Source organism: Crocuta crocuta, unplaced genomic scaffold, assembly GCF_008692635.1.
Source record: "Crocuta crocuta isolate KB4526 unplaced genomic scaffold, BGI_CrCroc_1.0 scaffold1133, whole genome shotgun sequence".
NCBI classification, from domain to species: domain Eukaryota; kingdom Metazoa; phylum Chordata; class Mammalia; order Carnivora; family Hyaenidae; genus Crocuta; species Crocuta crocuta.
Window position 1 is genome coordinate 615,827 of NW_027530366.1, and position 12,477 is coordinate 628,303.

Consider the following 12,477-nt stretch of genomic DNA (forward strand, 5'->3'; position numbering starts at 1 on the left):
ATTTCTGAGAGAGAGAGAGAGAGAGACAGCGTAAGCAGGGGAGGGTCAGAGAGAGGGAGACACAGAATCTGAAACAGGCTCCAGGCTCTGAGCTAGCTGTCAGCACAGAGCCACACGGGGCTCGAACCCACGAACCGTGAGATCATGACCTGAACCAAAGTCAGACACTTAACCGACTGAGCCACCCAGGTGCCCCTCTACTAGCCTTTTAAAGGCTATGAGAAGACACTAAAGAAACCTCTCTGACCTACTCTAGTCCGGAGTGTACAAACAAAAATCAAATAAATTTCATTTTACACCTTAAAAAAAATAAAGTGAATCTTGTTAGCTGGTGAGGAACATGCTTTGGGAAGAGCTGGTCTCTACTGCTTCCTCCATTCTCTCACCTTTTTCCCTACTGCCCTACTGACTCTTCTCTCAGCGGGCATTAGTGAGAGGCCTCCGAACCACCAGATCCCAAGCCCTCTGAGTCTTGAGCTTATTTGACACTGTTGACACATCACATTGGCAAAAAAACCCAAAAAACAAAAAAAACCTCTCTTCCCCTTGGCTTCTGTGGTGACATACTCCTGATTATTTTTTATGTATCTGACTGTTCTTAAGTTCTTATTATTGCTCTGTAAATTCCATGGTTTTTGGCTGTCACCTGTGTATGCTACAGGTCACTTTCAACACCTTCTGAGCTCCAGTCCCATATTCCATGTGACCAGTAGCCCTTTCCTGGGTCTCCCATATGCACCTTAAACTTCACACACAACAAAGTCATCTTGGCATTTTCCTTCCCCAGACTCCCAAACCCTGAGCCACGACCTTCATTCTGTAAGTCAGTCAGTGGCATAACTCCAGTGCCTTGGGTTGGAAACCTCAGCTGTTTGATTCCTCCTCCTCCTCCCCTTAACTGCTGCCCCTCCCCAGCCCACATGGTGTGCTGTTCCTGCAAACTCTGTCCACAGTGGCTCTCAGACCCCTGGTTCCTCCTCTGATTTTCATTTTCTCCCATCATTGGGCACTTCACACATAACCCCTTACACAGTCACCAGGATTTTCTTTCCGAAACACAAAACTGATTGTCACTCTCCCACTTAAAGTCCTTCAAAAGGCTCTCCACTCATAGAACAAGACAGAAGCACCTAGCATCTTGGCTTCCCTGGACTACACATTTTCCCTTACATATCTCTCCTTTCCATAGATCTGTTTTTATTTACCTTCATCTATGTTTGGTCCCCCCACCCTTACAGAGTTGTACTTAATGCCTCAAAGCCTAATTCAAAAAGTCTTTCCCCAAGCCTAACCCACCTAATCAAAATAAATTGTTCACTTCCTTTGTGATTACTCCTGTGAACTAACGTGTAACTCATTACATTGCTAGTGGTACATGCCTCTCTTCCCTCCGAAAGGCTGTGAGCTCTATGAGGACAGGAACAATCTTATTTATGTATTCCTAGCACCCTGTACAAGTGCCCGGGATGTAGCTGCAGTCAATAAATGTTTATAAATTGAATTGGGGGGAGATTACAACATTGTAATATAAATCACTTTGTAGCCTGTGATTGATCACTACTGGCAAATACTAAAAATGGAAGAACATGCACCTTTACTATTCAGTAGAATAGGTTTATGGTTAAATCAATAGCGCTGTGTAACGTGTGATGATGTGTGTTTATGCATTTGTCCAGAAATTTGTAAGTTTAATGCTGACCATGATGCATATGGCTGTTGAAGAAAACCACATATAATATATGCGTGAGGTTCGAAACTGGCTCTGTTGCCTATGGCTATCTTTATGCCTTGCCAGAGTGGACCAAGGCACAGTTGGCCTGATTATTTTAGCCACCTACATGGTATCAGTCAAGCAGTAAACAACGTCTTTTGTTGACATGTGGAGTAACTGGTTTAGAGTCCATTCATTCATATGTAGAGACTACCTAGCATGCAAAGTTAACCATAAACTAAGGAATTAAAACCAAAGTTAGAAAATGGCTAGAGTTAAATTTGAACTGTCCGGAAGTTAAGACCTAACCTCCCCTTTTTTCTAGAAATATTCTTTAAGGGAGGCTTATAGGAGTATTAAATTCCTAACTATTTAGTAATCTGCGCACATGCTTCAAATATACATAATACAGGGACCACTTTGTTTTGCCACTATCAAAACTGACAATTTGGTACTGCTGTTCCTCTGTCCTACCAGCATTTACTTTAAGGGCATCCTGCTTTGATGCTTAAGAGAATGGTATTCTGTTTTCCGTATTTTGGTAATCTGAACAGAGTGATCCCCTCAGTAATATTATAGAGTAGCCTCAGAATTCAGTTGCTGAAGTTGTCTTAAATTGGAAGAAAACAAAACTTTATCCTACACAGCTGAACAGTGAGACTGGAACCCCTTCTCTTGCTGTAACAGCCAGTGCTTTCCAGTTAGTGATTCCCATTATATTAATGTGTTGGCTTGTGGGATGGTTGTAAGATTGTAAACAGAGAGACTAGGATCATGGTTTAAGACTTCGAATGTTCTGTTACCTCCTTAAGGCAAGAACTCCCCTGGAGCAGGAAATTTTTAACCTCCTCCATAAGAACAAGCAGCCAGTGACAGACCCTTTACTGACTCCCGTGGAAAAGGCCTCTCTCAAAGCTATGAGCCTGGAAGAGGTAAGTGTAATAGGCCCTAGTATATGCCCAGACATGCTTTGTTCCTTCCAGCATTTGCCCTCAAGCTCAGGAGTCACTGTAAATGTCATTCATTATAGGCTAAGATGCGCCGAGCAGAGCTTCAGAGGGCCCGGGCCCTGCAGTCCTACTATGAGGCCAGGGCTCGAAGAGAAAAGAAAATCAAGAGCAAAAAGTAAGGAGGCCCCTATTGAACTGGCCGTGGATTCCCTGGAAAAAGTAAAGTGGCCAATCATGAGTCCTCTGGAAAGAACCTTTGACCTAGTAACTGGGATCATGTAGAAGAGTTTTGTTTTGTTTTTTCTCAGTCGAACCTCCTAGTTTTGCCTGCTTTGGTAGTGCCCTCTCCTCTGGCTTTGCCTTTCAGTCTTGGTTTTGCTAAAAAGAGGACTGTTCAATTACTTTCTCTCCCTTCCAGGACATCACGGAGTGGTTCTGCAGAATGAGCTCTGAATTCTACAGCTGTTGAGGCCAGTAGGGCTTCCTTCCTGCCTTTTTGCCTCTTTGGAACTTCTTCTACTCTTGCCTTGCACTCTAGAAGCAGAGGGGACTCTTTGCTCTGCAGAGGTGTGCCCCTGGGGGCTGCAGGGACTGAGAGCCTTGCCAGTCCTCTCAGGTCCCAAACTGGTTCCCTACAGTCAGCCAGCTCTGTGATGTCCATTCTAGCCCCTGCATAGGGAAACTCCTTGGGGAGCGGGGACACCTTTGTGTGTTGCATCAGTGTTTCAGCTGATTCTCTGCCCTTTTACCCTATAGGTATCATAAGGTTCTGAAGAAAGGAAAGGCCAAGAAAGCCCTAAAAGAATTTGAGAAGCTGCAGAAGGACAATCCTACTGCAGCACTGGAAGAACTGGAAAAAATCGAGAAGGCCAGAATGATGGTGAGGCTGCTTCTCGCCCCCACCCCTTGAACCAGCTTTCCACAAAAAGTGGTTAGGATCTCACTCTGCCCTTTCTTTCCAGGAGCGAATGAGCCTTAAGCACCAGAACAGTGGGAAATGGGCAAAATCAAAGGCAATTATGGCCAAATATGACCTGGAGGTAAGAGACCATCAGGGTGAAAAGAAGAGATGGAATTGGAGGACAGAAAGGAAAATCAGTCCATAAGGATGCTAGCAGAAGCAGAGTTGGGGAAGAGCCCAGAGGAAGAATGGAAAACCAGGATTCTAAAAAAGCATCAGAAAATCTCTAAGGCAGAGAGGAAAAGAACCAGAAACAAGGTGGAAAAGGAGAGATGAAAGGGAAACAGCATTGAAGGCAAGTCCAGTTAAAGGGGGAGAGAAGCTTTTTTTTTTTTCTTTAACCTTGTTTCACATGTTGATTTCCTTGAGGACAAAGAATTTGTCTCCCATTTGATTCCATAGCCATTAACACAGTGGTATATGTGCAGTTTAAACAGTAGGCATCGGTAAGAAACACTTCAGTCAAATTGAGAAGAGGCAGCTTTAAGAAATGGACCAGGAGAGGTGTTGTTCCAGTCACTAATGACAAGGCGCTCGTGCTGTGACTCCTTCCTCCAGGCTCGCCAGGCTATGCAGGAACAATTGGCCAGGAACAAAGAACTGACGCAGAAACTCCAGGCAGCCTCTGAGAGTGAGGAAGAGGAGGGAGGTGTGGAGGAAGAGGGTGAACTCCTTGTCCCTGATTCAGTGAATGAGATCCAGATGGATGCAGATGGACCGAACCCCTGGATGCTGAGGAATCACTCCACCAGCACAAAAGAGGCTGAAATCCAGGACCCTGAGCAACTTCCAGAGCCTGTGGCCCACGAGACTCCTGAAAGTGAGGAAGAAGACAGACCAGGGGCAGAGGAAGAAATTTTGCTAAATGAATTTGAGGAAAGGCGATCACTTAGGAAAAATTCTGAGCTCAACCAGGACGCCGAGCCCGTGAGCAGACAAGAGCCAAAAGGTGAGTTGTGATGGACTAGAACGGAGAACTGCCCAGTGCCAGTGCCATGGGCGGGCTGCGAGAAGAAAAGTGTCCACGCACACATGCTACACAGTGATTAGGCTATGGGTACTTTCCAGAGAATGCCATGGGTCCCTGAAGAGAAGATAAATACGTAGTAACTCTTTTTCTTCAAAGGCATCTAACACATGGTCATCTGCATGGCTGTACAATGTGTGTTCGGACACGTTCTCTGCTCTTGAGAGCCTCCAGTCATCAGAAAGACAGAACTACCCCATCCTTGAAGGGCAGGAGTTAAAATTGCTGGTGCTGCAAACCCGTGCTGCCTGTCGCGGGGTGGCAAGTCTGAGAGACCGTTCGTTCCCACAGACACAGGCGGATTTTGAGGCATTATGAAATTTCTTCAAATTACTGCCACAGTTTTCTGTTTTCTTTGTAAAGTAGGAGCGGCATTTTTAGCACCTCAAATGTTGGTTGGTATGTGCCGATATAGAGTGAGACTTTCTTGACAAGAACAAATGACTCCACAAGCTACATGGTAAATTAGAATTGTCCCCCAATGCTCAGATTCTGTTTGTGTATTTTCTGTTAAGGAGATTTTATATTAACAATCTTAACATCCTTGAGACAGGTCAGAAAGCTCCCATCTTGGGGAGAAAGTCTGCTTAGGAAACTGCATTCAGAAATCACTTGCTTTCTGGACAGATTCTTGAGTCTGATTTTATTTCCTGTAAAATAATGCATTCAGATGATGGCAAGAATGTTTTTCCATGAAAAAAAATTGTTTTTAAAGAGCTGTCATTTAGAGTATATTGCAGGCCCTTTACTTGGGGTTCTTGGCTGGAGAGTTCTGGGATTAATAGTGGCAAGCAGTCACTTCCAAGAGGACTTTGGAAGACCACACTGCAGGCTAACATTGTGGGGGCAGTCCTCATCAGACCACAGAACACCAGCTGTGTTGTCCTGAGCCTCAAAAGCTGGTCATCTAGCTAAATGTATAGAGTGCTTGTTTGTGGTATGAAAGGTGGATTTCGTTTTCCTTGGATGATAGATAAATAGAACGTTCCCAAACCTTCAGGTTCAGGGAAACCGTGTCCTAAAATAGTAGGAAGTTGTGGACCCCAAATAAAATGAGCAAGGACACTTGCTCCTTGAGGAATAAACATACGTGTGTCCAAAGGCCATATTTAAGTAGCTTTTTTTTTAAGCTTAATATTTATTTATATTTGAGAGGCAGACACAGAATCTGAAGCAGGCTCCAGACTCTGAGCTGTCAGCACAGAGCCCAATGCGGAGCTCAAACTCACAAGCTATGAGATCATGACCTTAACTGACTGAGCCACCCAGGCACCCCATATTTAAGTAGTTTCTTAGAGTGGCTTTAAGCCAAAGCTACAGAGCATGATGAACTTGGGAATTGAAGTAACTTAAGTCAGTGCAAAAAAGAGTTTAGAAGTGTATCACTGCCATATTTCCCTCAGGGCTCTCAGAGACTAGTGGTATTTGCTTACATGTTGCTTGTGACTAGAAAATGCCGAGCGACTTGACTTGGCCACAGCAGATTGTAAAATGCTGCTTTAAGATAAACAATGCTGGGGGCGCCTGGGTGGCTTAGTCAGTTAAAGGTCTGACTCGGTTTCAGCTCAGATCATGATCTCATGGTTGTTAGATCGAGCCCCACGTTGGGCTCTGCACTGAGTGTGGAGCCTGCTTGGGATTCTCTCTCTCTGCCCCTTTCCCTCCACTCCTGTGCTCACTATCTCTTTCTCTAAAGTAAAAAAAGAAAAGATAAAACAATGCTGGATTTGGTTTTTACAAATAGGAAATGGCAGTGTAAATTACAAATAGTAAATCATGACATTTTAAAAATTACAATGAAGTTGCTTTCCAAGGCTACCTGTTAAAATGGCTTTTTTAAAATTTCGAACTTGGGGGCCGTCTCTCCAAGCAGGGTTTACTGTGTGGGGAAATGGAGCCACATTTCCAGTTATGCAGTGAGTCACTGGCATAGCTGGGAATAGGACCCAGGACATACGCTTCCCAACGTGCCGCCTTTAACTACTAAACTCTATTGCCTGCTACTTGACAGGCAATGATTAGTGAAGAGATCTAGTGAATCATGTGTAGCCCCATGAATGGGGGCACCTAAATGCTCATTGACAAGGCAACTTCCAGCCTCCTTTTCTAACAGCTTTCATTTCTTCCCTCAGATTCTAGCAGCCAGGAAGTGCTGTCTGAATTGAGGGCACTGTCTCAGAAACTCAGCAAGGAAAACCAGCCGGGGAAGCAGAAACTGAGTTCAGCGAGGACAGTTTCGGCAGTCCAGAGAAAGGACCCTACTGAGGAAGAAGAGGAGCCCCTGTTGCTGCAGAGGCCAGAGAGAGCACAGACTGTGGAAGAGCTAGAAGAGCTGGGCAAAGAAGGGTGTTTTCCAAATAAGGAGGTTCCCAGATCTATGTTAGAAGGGCAGCAGCTGGAAAGGAACCCAAATAATCAGCCTGGTGCTCCCAAGGAAAAGAAAAAGAAGGAGCAAATGATTGATCTACAGAACCTCCTAACCACAAAGTCTCCTTCTGTGAAGTCTTTGGCAGTGCCCACAACAGTAGAGGAGCTGGTGAGCAGAGCCAGGGGTGTGGGCCATTGTGGGGGATCAGCGCTGGAGCAGGAAGTGTCCTTGTACGAGGACTAGAATCAGTGAAGTTGTGTTGTGCTAGTGGCACATTTCAGTAGTTGAAAGGTCCAGAATAGTGTAGGACCAGGCTGGTCCCAGTGACAGTTTAATAGATGCAAATATGTGAGTGCTGCCGAGACTCCTGAGACTTCTTAAATCCTGAGCCACCAAACCCTCATTGCGGTGACTATAAAACTGCCTTCAGGCACTCAAAGCTCTGATCAGATCCCAGGCAGGACGACTCAAAGGTAGAGTCGTTGAGCTATTGCCAAGGTTTTGCTCTTATTCATTGGGGTCTGAAATGGCCCAGGACTCCCTGTTAAGTAATTGAAACTGCTTGAATGAGGAGTCCTGGTCCCTGGTGTCATCTTTTCAGGGATGTGAGCTGGAGGACACCCATGTTCTGGCCAGGCCACTCAGAGCTCCTCCTCCTAACACAGCCCATTCCTTCCTCCACGCTGCAGCTTCCTTACTGTAAGTTTAAAATTATATCCTATGATAATGAGTTAGGGAGATTTTTCCTAGAGAGAAGATCAAAGTATGATTGGCTACCATTTCACTTATATTGCAAGACCATCATTGTTCATCACTTTTCCCCTAGGGGGCGCTAGAATTTCACAACCCAAAATTCAAGCGTTCTTGCCACGAACCACGGCTCTTCAGGCAAGCTATAGCTCTCATTCTTGTTTCTTCCCAGGAAGATGAAGAGGAGAGAGATCAAAAGCAGATGATAAAGGAAGCTTTTGCTGGGGATGATGTCATCAGAGACTTCTTAAAAGAGAAGAGGGAAGCTGTGGAGGCGAGTAAGCCAAAGGACGTGGACCTGACTCTGCCTGGCTGGGGCGAGTGGGGTGGTATGGGCCTGAAGCCCAGTGCCAAGAAGAAACGCCGGTAAGAACAGGGAAGAAAGCCTGTCAGAAGTGCACCAGGTTCTCCTACTTCACCCTCCTGCGTCCTCCTTGCCCTTTTGATTAAGTCCTTAATGCTCTTAGTCAGACATCCCGCTGTTCTGCTTTCCAGGTTTCTCATTAAAACCCCTGAGGGTCCTCCAAGAAAAGACAAGAATTTGCCAAATGTGATTATCAATGAGAAGCGAAATGTTCATGCAGCAGCTCATCAGGTGAGGGAGAGAGAAACTCTTTGCTGCCTTGCTGCCTTGCTCTCTTGCTTGGGAGGAATATTCTAGTGCTCTGTGGTGAGCGATATGTGATCTTGACCACAGAATCAAAGCTGTTCTCTTTTTCACTGACTGGCTCCAAGATGAATAATTCCATATCGATTTCTGCTGTTTTAATTTCTGACTGGGAAGAGGTTGAGGCTTAAAGGGTAATCTTTGCAGCAATGGTGAGGCCCTCAAATCACAGTTTTCAGCTAGTACCCCAGATAATTCTGATGCAAGCGGGTCTCACCAAACTAAGAATTACTGCTTTTGACACTTTATAGTCAGGATAATGCTGAGAAGCTATAGGTTTGAGCTGTATCTTAAGAAAAAGAAGACAAACTGGTACTTGTTCAGGACAGTGAGTGGAATTAAAATTGTGTCCTATGACAAACCAGGGATATTTACTGAAGAGAGAAGGAAATTTGAGCATGATCATGGTCTGCAAGTACATTGAAGGCTGTCATGTGGAGTGCAGTCACATAAGGTAGCAGTTAGAGGAAAAGCAGTGAGTTTGGTTCAAGGAGAAACTGTCTGGGGCGCCTGGCTGGCTCAGTCAGTAGAGCATGCAGCTCTTGATCTCAGGGTCGTGAGTTTGAGCCCCATGTTGGGTGAGAAACCTACTTTGAAAAAAAGGAAAAAACTTTCTGCTGGTCCAGAGGGAGAATGGGTTGCTCTGGGGATATAAGCATATGTAGAAGGACTCAGGAATGAGACCGGACTCCAGGACTTTTATGTTTCCTTCAATTCTGAAAGTCTTTGACCCTGAGATCTGTCCCAGCCAGGATAATCTTGAAATGAGTTGTAGTTTTTCTTCTGAGAAAGAGGGGGAACTGTCTAATAAGTACAAAAGAGAGGTAAGAAATTATCATTTCAGTAATACTCTGCTGATCTTGTTTTGTGAACCAATCCCTGCAGAAATGGAATCGTAACTGCTGTAATCCCATTGAAGATTCATAAGCAGAAAATAGGCAATGAACAGGCAATTATGGGATAAAAGAGAGAGAAAAAGGGTGCTTCACCAGGCCAGGAAGGGCAGTGCGGACCTCAGTAAAATCACCCTTCCCTTCCAGGAGCCTTGCCTTTAAAAACAAAAATACACTCACAGCAAACTGACAGTTTTCCAAGAATCTCTCTGATTTTCCCCATCTTTTGAATAAGCTATAGAATGCAGGTCCCAACATGCAGTAGAATAAAGTGTGCTTCAAGCTGAGGGAAAAAAGAAAAGCCTCCCAAAACTGAATATTTTGCCCAGGTGTTTTTTTTCTCTTGATTTACATGGCATGCACAGATCTAGCCATCCACCTCAATAAGACATTCCGTTAACCTAGAGACCATCTGTGTCCTTCACTACCATCAGGACCCCCTGGCAGTACTCAATTTCTCCTGAGTGTTCCACTGAATATCTCCAGAGACTACTGATTGTAACTTCCTGATTTTTCTGCTTCTGTTTTTTTTTTTTTTTCCTCTTCTCTCGCCCTCAGAGGTAGTGTTTAAAGATTATTTAAATGTCTAAAGTATTACTGTTTGGAATGGAGGATAGTACTAGGCAAAGAAAGGAACCCTGGGTTCTGTTCTCCTTCACTGCTCATAATTTACTTAGGTACATCACTTCCCCTCTCTAAGCCAAATTCTGGGACTAAATGACCTTTGCCATTATGTAGGGCCTTCCAGCTCTGACGTTCTGTGATGCCAAAAGAGGATGAAGCCAACTAAGCATCACAGCCTGGTATGGTTCAGGATTCATAGTAAACCTTAAAACATCAATCCTGTGTATCAAGGAGAAGGAAGAAAGGGATTGAGAGCTTAAAGAGGGTAGGAGGGCAACAACATTCCCAGGGACCCACAGATGCCCAGATGTTTCTTGCAGTCAGCATTGTGTAAGAAAGCCCACTTAGGAACAGTAGCCCTAGAGCTAGTGCAGTGTTCCTACGCTACTGGGCTACAGGGAAGGGGTCAGGGCAGTTATTTAATTCCTATATTATTGCGTAAGCCTTGGGGGGTATCTAATCGCGATTAGTCCCCTCGACTCCCAGATGTCCTCAAGCAGATTGGGACTTCTAAGGTTAAATTGGGGGCATTGGGATGCCTTGACATCTCAGGAGCCTCACTCACTGAAGCCATGTAGAACTGTGGCCTGTATGCCAAACTACCTGCTATTATTATAGTTTACCAACTGCACCCCAGGTCTGGCTTGTGACAAGTCACTCTTCCTTCCTTTCTAGGTGCGGGTGCTTCCATATCCATTTACCCACCATCAGCAATTTGAAAGGACCATCCAGACCCCTATAGGATCTACATGGAACACCCAGAGGGCCTTTCAAAAGCTGACTACACCCAAGATTGTCACCAAGCCAGGGCACATCATTAAGCCTATAAAACCAGAGGATGTGGGCTACCGGTCTTCCTCAAGGTCGGACCTCTCTGTTGTACAGAGGAATCCAAAACAACTCTCCATACGTCACAAAAAGCAGCTGAAGAAAAACTCTGTAGATTGAGTTCCCGGAGGAATGATGTCTTGGTGCCCGGAGCTAGGAGCCCCAACTGCTTCTCCATTAACCCACTTTTACTCGAAGCTGCAGGATCAATTCTAAGACTGGCTTAGCACACTGTGAGTGTAGTTGAGCCTCATTTTAAAAATAAATGCATTTTTATCTATTTAACTGGAGTGTATTCTATGTTGTCACAAGTCAGACAAGACACGTTTGGATGCGTTCCATTGCATTTGTCCAGTCACACATATCAAGGAAGCCTCATTTTCTCACAAAGAATTATGTAGTTAGTCCTAAAACAAAGTGGAGAGAAGTTACCATAGCCTATGATCTTAAATATATATCAGACACGATCCACTATAAATAACCAATTAGAAGAGTCAGGTATGATAGTTACTGCATACTCTTAACTTCTGAACCTAAAACCAGCATGAATAAACCGTGGGATAGGATTGCGCCCTGGACTGGCCCTAGAGTGGTGCTGAAGCTGTCTTCAACTTTAGTCACTACTATTGTTTTCTTTCCATGAGAGAGCCTCCAGGCTTGTAGGAGTTGCTGTCTAAAGTAGTTGGTACTATTTTCCAATTCTTAAGATGGTGAGTTTTTACTTTTACCTTACAGATGAGGTAGATGAACTTCCAGAAGTAAAGCTCTACTCTCTTCATTTCCTAAGGCCAATCTGTCACTGCAAGTGCTACAAGGCAATTCACACAGGCTTCTGAGCTCTGAGGAAGCTGCCTGTCTTTGGTTGACAAAAATATAGATGGCAAGAGCCCCTGCAAGTGAGCTTGCTAACAAGGAATTGGAGAAACTGTTTCTCTGATTCCAAAAGGATATAGCCACTACTGCGCTACACCTACTACTTGGATGTTGGTCTCCCAGCTCTTTTAGACCAAGATGGGGGTTAATTTTTGCATGTCTACAGACCCCTCCGAGAATTTGATAGGAGTTATGAACCCTCCTCAGAAGTATGCACAAACACGTATACCACTTTACCTACAGTCTGAGGGACTTTACAGACATTTGGAATCCCTGGGCCAATAGCTCTGCAACTGCACAAATTTTCTTTAAAGTCCTCCCGCAAACTGACACGACCCTGTTGTCCAAGCACACAACTCTCCAGATCAGTTCCAAAATGTTTAGACCTCAAAGGTAACTAATCCCAATTCCTTTATTTTATAGTGTGAAAGAATGCAGAGTATCCAATGTTTCACATTAATGACTAAGTAGGCAGTAGGAATCTAGACTAACTTTGAAGCCAAAAGCCACACCATACATTTCTATGAAATTTCCAGGTGTAACTGTGGGCTCTCACTATCATTGCTTATCCCCTCAAGAGCCAGCTTGGGGCTGGGAAGGGAAATGAATAAGTCGATCAGGTTTAGAGCCCAGGGGGTATTTTTAAGTTATCCATTGATTTGAGATTATTTGTGATCCACTTGCTGGTTGACAGGTAGCCAGTGGGAGGGGATGAGGGACAAGTGCCCATTCCTGCCACCGTTTACAAGACCATAACGCTACGTTCACTCTTTTGCACACAAAGCTACCACCTCTGTCCCACCCCCACCCCCCAAATTGAAGAGC

At 44.7% G+C, this 12,477-nt stretch overlaps 1 protein-coding gene across 2 annotated transcripts in view; it reads left to right on the top strand.

The window, feature by feature from the left end:
- Positions 1-11,064, top strand: part of UTP14A (UTP14A small subunit processome component) — a 22,212-nt gene extending 11,148 nt beyond the window's left edge. The window contains exons 7-15 of one of the 2 annotated variants that reach the window (XM_077766159.1): positions 2,524-2,643; positions 2,742-2,836; positions 3,418-3,541; positions 3,624-3,701; positions 4,181-4,571; positions 6,782-7,185; positions 7,940-8,133; positions 8,263-8,362; positions 10,627-11,064. In XM_077766159.1, coding sequence (XP_077622285.1) covers positions 2,524-2,643; positions 2,742-2,836; positions 3,418-3,541; positions 3,624-3,701; positions 4,181-4,571; positions 6,782-7,185; positions 7,940-8,133; positions 8,263-8,362; positions 10,627-10,899 — 1,779 coding nt within the window. In that variant the 3' untranslated portion in view covers positions 10,900-11,064. Of the gene's footprint in view, positions 1-2,523; positions 2,644-2,741; positions 2,837-3,417; positions 3,542-3,623; positions 3,702-4,180; positions 4,572-6,781; positions 7,186-7,939; positions 8,134-8,262; positions 8,363-10,626 lie in introns of those variants that run through there. The other variant, XM_077766160.1, reaches the window with a different exon arrangement.
- The last annotated feature ends 1,413 nt before the right edge of the window (positions 11,065-12,477 follow it).